This window comes from Manis pentadactyla, chromosome 19 (assembly GCF_030020395.1).
Source record: "Manis pentadactyla isolate mManPen7 chromosome 19, mManPen7.hap1, whole genome shotgun sequence".
In the NCBI taxonomy this organism is placed as follows: domain Eukaryota; kingdom Metazoa; phylum Chordata; class Mammalia; order Pholidota; family Manidae; genus Manis; species Manis pentadactyla.
In genome coordinates, this window is record NC_080037.1 from 9,203,262 (window position 1) to 9,211,118 (window position 7,857).

Sequence of the window (7,857 nt, forward strand, 5' to 3'; positions counted from 1 at the left end):
GGTTTCCTAGAAAGAGACCCACAAAAGAGAAGTCGGGAGTCCCCACTCCTGGTTTACATTACAGAGAAAAAGCAGACCCTGAGGCATGCAGGAGGAGACAAATTGATTTCAGAGTCGATTTTTTTTTCCATTCAACCAGTCCATTCTCCTTCCCGCACTGGCAGGCAGCGCCCACCTCAGCCAGTTTTCCTCTGGATTCGCAGTGACTGTTGCCACACAGCTCACGTGCCTAGATCCTCTCCGATCACCACACAGGCATTCGCCACTGGCCAAGTGCCACCCCCTCTCTTCCCAACACAGCCGACCAGACCGGCCTGCTTCTTGCACTCTGCATTCGTGATTTTCCGCTCGCCCCATCCCTTTGTTTCTATGATTCCCTGATACAAGCGCACGTTATTTCTGCTACTGCTGCTACAGCTAAAGGACTTCCTGCCCAGCCTAGATGGATCGTGCTTGAGTCCTAGGACTAGGCCACAGGTCATCGATCAGTGCAGAAAACGGAATGCTGCTCATCATCACTGTCACCGCCTCTACCGCCATCATCACTTGAGCCCTTGCACATGCCAGACCCTGTACTCGGTGTTTGACACGCAATATCTCATCTAATCTTTAAGATAATCCCAGTTTGCAGGAGGGGAAACTGAGGCTCAGAGAGGTGAAGTAACGAGTTTATAGGCACTGGCAATGGTAAAGCCAGGTTGAAACATGGACCTATCCAATTATTAACATAAGTTTTCATTATGACATTTCTTCATCCTTTGTGGCCATATTTTATCATAACTTTTTAGTTTTAATAATTTGTATTTCAGAAAGAATGTGTAAGTCCTCAGAATAAAACATTAAATGCTACAAAAGGGAGGAACGGTGTGAAAAATACAGTTCTCTGTCTACTTATGTCCACACACTTTTATGTCCAATACATAACCACTGTTAATGGTTTCATGTATGTTTTTCTGGAAATATTCAAATATATCATAAACATAAAGTCATACAAATTTTTAACAAAAGTAGAATTAGAATCATAGCACATGTATAGGTATACAACTTGCATTTTTCCTTTAAAAATATGTCTTGACTTCAGTTTAAAAATACATGTTGGATATTTTTTATTAACCAGTCAAGTGGGTTATCTCTAGTTTTTAGCTTTTATAAAAAATTCTACCACAGAAATGTTTGTATAAATATCTTTGCATATCGTATCTCAGTATTCCTAAGGAAAATAATCTCCTAAGTAGATTTTGCTAAGTCAAAGTGTGTGTGCACTTTTAATTTGGTAGATATTACCAAAATTGCCTATCTGGGAAGTGTCTCAAATTTGCTACCAAGAACCTATCAAGGTGCCTGCTTATCTCCAGGCCCATCAGTATTATCTGTCTTGTTAAGTTTTGCCAATCTGATGAGTGTTTTTATTTGTATACATTTAATTAGTAATAAAGATGATAATCTTATGTTTTTTAGCTATAGGAGGATTTTAGTGGTTCATACCCTTTTCGCACTTTTTGTTGGGTATTTTGTACATTGAAAGCTATTTGCAGATTAAGGTCACTAGCTTGGCCTCATACGTGTTTCAATCTGTTTTCCAAGATTGAGATCTGACTTCTGGCATTTGTTTATAGTATTTTTTGTTCCGTTACAAATACGTTACAAGTAGGACCTTCCATTGATTTTGTCTCCCTCAGTCCCAGTGTCCCGCCCCGTCCTCACCCTCGGGGCTCCCGGGGCCCAGGCTGCGGTGGGGGACGTGCTGGAGCTCCGCTGTGAGGCCCAGAGAGGCTCTCCCCCGATCCTGTACCGCTTTTATCACGAGGGCGTCGCTCTGGAGAGCAGCTCCACGCCATCTGGAGGAGGAGCTTCCTTCAACCTCTCTCTGACTGCAGACCATTCTGGAAACTTCTCCTGTGAGGCTGACAATGGCCTGGGGTCCCAGCGCAGTGAGGCGGTGCCACTCAAAGTCACAGGTAAGTTTCCTAGGCCTGGGCCGCAGATGCGGACATAACGTTTCCTCCGAAGACTCTCTGATAACCCTCGTAATGCTCAGCCAGGACAGTGCCTCTCAGGGGCAGGACCGCAAAGCTGGACGTTCTCTAAACTGTTCCTGAAGTCATCGCTTCAGGATGGGAGCGGGGGGCCAAAGCTCATTGAGTGCAGTGACCCCTCAGCCCTGTCTCAGCGACAGAGATGAGCCTCCTCACAAAGCGAAGAGCCGTTCCCTGTGTGCCCCGCGCCTGCCTGGCCTCAGGAGTCCTGGTCCGCTCTGTTGATCCTCTCTCCCAGGCCCAGGCATCCACTCCGGGGGCTGGGGCGGTTCAAGACCAGAAGCCTCTCCCCGCGGCTCACGCACAGGGTCTCCTCTTTAGGGCTGACAGCGAACAGAAGCGGCCTGACTGCCACCGGCGTCGCCGGGGGCCTGGTCAGCCTGGCGGGTCTTGCTGCTCTGGCGCTGGTGTCCTACTGCAGGCTCTCGGGGAAAGCAGGTGGGTGACTCCCTGGCCGACCCTCGCCTGCGTCCACGCCCTTCCCATCTCCGCTCCTGCAGGCTCCTGCTGCCTTTGACCCACCCCCACGCTCCCAACTGCTCAGCCGCTGCAAATCCCAGAATTTATCTTTACAAAGTTTCCACCACAGCCCCATCAATGGAAGAGGCCTTGAGATGTAGTTTATCCAACGTCACAAGCTTCACTGTATCTTCCTCTCTACCCTTACAAGGCCCCCTAGAAATGGGATGAGGAGGAGAAAGACTCTGGGACAGAAGAGTGAAAACAGAAACCAAACAGGATTTGAGAACTTACTGATTTTTTAAATGTTCATTATTTTCACAGCTGATCACCTGTACTATTGATCATTATTCTCGATACATTCCATGTTAAAGTATTATGGGTGTGGTCTCTCCCTTCCTGTTGTTTAACTATACCCCTCTGGAAGCCAGAGTCAGTAGTTTTTGCCCAATCTGCCACCTCCTTTGGATAGCAAAGAAGAACTGACGTTTTAGTGACAGCAACGCCTGGCAGGTTCTAGGTGAGCCTCCTACGAGCTGTGCTCCTCGTGAAGGCCTCCTTCCCCTGCATCCAATACCTCTCTGCTTTCCTTTGCAGGAGGAAGGCCGACCTCTGGGCCGTCCAGGTAAGACCTGGGCTGCATTCCTAAGTGGGTAATGAAATGCCTGTAGGGGCTGAGCCTGGAACTGAGTGTGGATACTGCTGAGATCTGTCACTGCCTCGTGGTGCTGAGACAGGCTGCACCAGTTTCATGTCCCACCTGACCCCCGGGATATCTCGAGGCGATTCCTCCCCACCCCCTATCTTAGCTACACAGGCCTTTTTCTTGCATCAAGTTGTTGATTGTCTTTTATTTATTAGCTTACATCCTTGTACCACTGTTGTCTTGGTTGTCTGAGTGACCGCTGTGATCATGGAATCCCCTCACGTCCTAAGATGGTCTTAGCATAGTCAGGCTGGGAAGCCCTGGACATGGCCAGTGTAACCAACACCTGTTACGACGACAGCCGAGAACATGGCGCCACACAGCCTGGCCGCCCAGAGAGACCTCTCTGCCCAAAGGAGGGGTGCCGGAGAAGGAAGGGTTACCATCTTGGGTCCCAAGGTCTGACTCTGGGAGCCATGCCACAACTCCTAAACTATTCCCGGCGAGCTCATGGGGGCAGCATCCCAGCCACCCCGTGTTCCTCCTGCCTCCCTGTTTTCTCTGAGATCCTGAGTGGGGGCTTTGGAGCCAGGTGTGAATCTTGGGTTTTTCCCTGTCTAGCCACAGTCTTGAGCTATCATTTCACCTCTTGCAACCTCCATTTCTTTCATCTGTAAAATAGGAATCATAAGAGAATCAACTTAATACTGTTATAAGCACTAACACAGTGCCCGGGATACTGTAAAGTCTGGAAACACAGATGATATTAATTTATGCTGCTTCATAACACACCATGACAACAGACCATTTGCTGTGTACTCATCTGTGCCTCCAGGCTCGGCAGCCAACCTTCGGTAAAGACGCACTCACTACTAATGATCGTTACAGCAGCTTTGCTCGGGCTTGGGGAAACATCAGTGTTTCTGTCTCATAGGAGCTCTTCAGACTCGAACTCCCAAGAGCCCACCTACCACAATGTCCCAGGCTGGGTAGAAATGCAACCAGTGTACAGCAATGGTGAGGCCCGGAGACTCGCCGTGGGGCAGGGAGGACCCCAGGCTTGGTCCGGGAAGGGGTGGGGCAGCAGCTGAGGAGGGGACTGTGCAGCCCCCAGGAGGGATCTAGCCCTCCAGAGAACAAGCTATAGGTGGGGGAGGAGGAAGTGGTTAGACAAGAGGCAAGAACCTTACATCCTCCCAAATTTCAACTTCTTTCCAAGTAAATCCTCAACAAGGAGAGGTGATATACTCAGAAGTCCGGGGAATTCAGAAGAAAAATTCACATGCAGGTAAGATCTGAATGGCCCTGGCTTTTGACAGCTGATTGTCACGCGTGGCCCTCCAGATAGAGGTCCCTCTTCTGGGCTCCAGGGCTTCTTGCCTTGTGCCCACCTTCCTGACAGCTGGAGTTAATCCAAGCCCCCTGGGCAGCGCTGCTTTCTCCATTCTCCACAGGTGGCCTCAGCATAAGCTGAGCACAAAGCCACCACCCTGGGCAGCCACGTACCCTCTGTAAGCTTCAGCGTTCCCAACTGTGAACCGGGACAGGACCACCATTCCCTACCTACCTGTCACCAGTTTCCTATTGCCACTGTGGCAGGTGCCCACAAGCCTGGTGGGATTTTGATCTCCCTGTGCGTAGGTCACAGGTCAACTGGGCTACACTCAAGGTGTTGGCAGGGCTGCACATTCCCTTCTGGAAGCTCCAGGGGAGAGCGCATTTCCTGGCCTCCTCGGCTTCGCAGGGACACCCCTTTCCAGGGCTCGTGGCTCCCTTCTCCTACCTTCAAAGCCCACAATCGTGCATCTCTCTCAGCACTGCTCTTCCACAGTGAGGCCACCCTCTGAGCACAGCTGGGAGAGATTCTCTGATTTTAAAGTTCTTAAAATCCCACCTGGACAATCCGGGATAATCTCCCCACTCCAGGGTCTTTGTTCACATCTCTAAGGTCCCTTTTTCCATCTCACGTCGCATTATTCACAGGATCCAGGGATGAGGGCACTGACGTCTTTGTCGAGGGGGCATTATTTGGTCTGCCACACTCTCTCTCCAGGGTATTGTGAGGATCAGATGAGAAAGGAGGTATGGAAGGGGCATGACCACAGCAGAGCGCTGGGCAGCTTTGATGGTGACCCTATGCGCTTGTCTGACTGTGTCGTTATCATCACTTACGGGAGCTGCTCTGCGGTGAAGGACCCCAGCCTGGCTTCCTCCTGCTAGGAGCAAGAAAGGGGCACAACAGCCTTTCTAATTCTGCTCTGTAAAAAATGCTGTGTGATTTTAGCCATTCTGCTTCCCTCTCTGGTTTTCTGATCCCTCTTGTATAAAATCAAATGAACAGTGTTTGTGCCCCTTCTTGGTTCAATGGCCCACCGCTAACACATACGAACTCCTTTACACTTACTGCTGCCTTTCAGGTGAGTAAAGCTATTATCCCCATTTTACAGATGTGGGAACTGAGGCAGAGAGAACTTACATGGCTGGCCTGAAGTCACATAGCCAGTAAAGCACAGATGGGTCAGTCTCCAGTCCAAGACTTGCTACCCAGCGCAGTTCCAGGGAGCCCCAAGGCTCGTGCCCAGACAGAAGGAGGGAGCCCTGCTTGAAGAATGTCATATTTCATTCTAGTTTCAGGACAGTATAAAAATAATAATTCCTAACATCACATCAATATGTGTTGAACTATTCCCATGTGCAGATACAGACGATTTATATCGTTTGTTATAAATAAACATACATTAAATAAATATATGTATATACTTATCCTTCATTTATTTACAGCACTCAGAGCTTTTCCTGGCACATAGGAACTGTCCAACACATGATAGGTATTAGAAAATACATACAGGCACAAATAAACTCATGTAAATTTACAATAAGCCTATAGGTCGATGATATTATTATTCCCATTATATAGAGGAGAGAACTGAGCAGGAGCTGCTGGGTGATGTGCCCAAGGCCACAGAGGTGGCACGGCTGCCCCAGGGCTTAGTCTGAGGCAGCCTGGGTCTGGAGGACGCTCTCTAAACACCGCTCTGCCTTTCTCCTGGCCAGGCTGCTTCTCCAGGTCACATACTATGAGGCTGTGAATAACAGGATAGAAGGTATATTTCTCTCTTTTGAGAGCCCCCAGGGGGCTCAGAGCGGGGACAGCATGTGAAGTGACATTGAGGTGGTCAGATTTGTGAGGCTGAAAATCGGAAGGCGTGGTGACAGTACAGGGACAGGACCAAAGGAGTGGCTGTCAGCTCACTGGAAAGACAGCCGCCCCAAGGAGGGCTGTGGCTGGGCTGACAGCACAGATGCAGGGCTGGAGCCCTGAGAGGGCGTCCCGTGGCTGAGCGCTTCCCTTCTCTCCCCAGCGGCCTCCTCTGCACCGGGGCTCCAGAGCAAGGTGAGTCTTGTGGCCTGCACGCCCCGCACCCCCACGACCTGCTGGGCTCTGGCCCTCACCTGTGCTCTCTCCCCCAGGATTCCTCTGTCATTTACGCTCAGGTGAAGAGAGCTTCAGCCCCAGCCTGCAGGCCCCAGCTCTTGGCTTCCTCGGCTCCGCACAGATGAGTCCACACAGCTCCGGGACTGCTGTCTCAGCCTCTGCACCCCAAAGCCATCCTTGGGGAAGAAGGGACACTGAAGTGGGAAGATTTAAACTGTCCCAGGCCACGTCCAGGAGCCTCCATGTTAACTGTCTGCGCCCTCAGTGTGATGGGGACACAGGGCCCTGCAGGACCGCCTCCTCTTCCCAAGGTCCAGCCCTGCCCTCGCCTTCTTGTCTAAGGCCACGGCTCCCCTCCCGGGGCCCACCATGTCCCCTGGCTGCCTGAACCCAGGACAACTTCTCTCCTGTGCACGTGCCAATATCTCCCTGCCGAGTAAGGGTTTTTCACAGCCCAAGACCCTTTCCATCCTGCCGGAAGTAACCCAGCACGCTCACGGCCTGCAGGACCAAAGGATGCAGATAGAATGCGTGTCGGAATATAGGGGGCGCTCCGTTACTGTTTGCATGAGGAAGTGAACGAATGGATGAGGAGGACACTATGGGTAATTAGAAGCCTTCCTCCCCTTGAACTGGCTCACAATTCAGTGTGCTCCCTGGGAAATCCAGGAGCGACTCCTCTGCCTTCCCCGAGTCAGAATAAACCAAGAGGCGTTTGGATAAAGAGAGCTCTGTTCACCAAGCTGGCTGGGGTGGGGGTGGGGGAGCCAGGAGGGGGCTTCTCAAACTTAACTCTGCTTAAGGATCACTGGGGATCTTGTTAAAACGCACCTTGGGATTCAGTGGGTCTGGGTGGAGGCGCAATCCCGCCTTTCTAACACACTCCCAGCTGACGTGGCCGGTCCCGGGACCACGGCCGGTAGGGAGGCCCTGCAGGCCCCGGCCGGGCGCCCACGGCCCCAGCGCATTCCCACAGCTCTCACCGCACCCTGCGCTGCCCTCCGACTAGAGCCCCACCAGCTGCTGTTGCTGAGAGAGCTTCTCAGCCACATGCTGGGTGTCATCAGCCACCCCTGGTGGGGAAAATAGCTGCCGCCACCTTTATTTCCCCTCCTCACTCCCCCATGACAAAAGGGAATGAATGCACTGCGAATAAACACACCTCTCAGACTTCCCCATCCCAAGTCGATCTCTCCCACCTCTGAGTCGTGGGTTGTTTTGTTCCACTTTTCTGATGTCCATCACACCCTATCTTGCTCTCCACCTTCCGGTGCTTCCCT

At 51.3% G+C, this 7,857-nt stretch overlaps 1 protein-coding gene across 4 annotated transcripts in view; it reads left to right on the plus strand.

Annotated features, from left to right (window-relative positions):
• The window catches only part of FCRL5 (Fc receptor like 5), a 32,994-nt gene extending 25,643 nt beyond the window's left edge, over positions 1-7,351 (plus strand). For 3 of the 4 annotated variants that reach the window (XM_036922623.2, XM_057495181.1, XM_036922625.2), the window contains 7 exons: positions 1,680-1,958; positions 2,358-2,474; positions 3,093-3,120; positions 4,076-4,158; positions 4,361-4,429; positions 6,504-6,535; positions 6,613-7,350. In XM_036922623.2, the coding sequence (XP_036778518.2) occupies positions 1,680-1,958; positions 2,358-2,474; positions 3,093-3,120; positions 4,076-4,158; positions 4,361-4,429; positions 6,504-6,535; positions 6,613-6,702 (698 nt within the window). In that variant the 3' untranslated portion in view covers positions 6,703-7,350. Of the gene's footprint in view, positions 1-1,679; positions 1,959-2,357; positions 2,475-3,092; positions 3,121-4,075; positions 4,159-4,360; positions 4,430-6,503; positions 6,536-6,612 lie in introns of all 4 variants that reach the window. The other variant, XM_036922624.2, reaches the window with a different exon arrangement.
• The last annotated feature ends 506 nt before the right edge of the window (positions 7,352-7,857 follow it).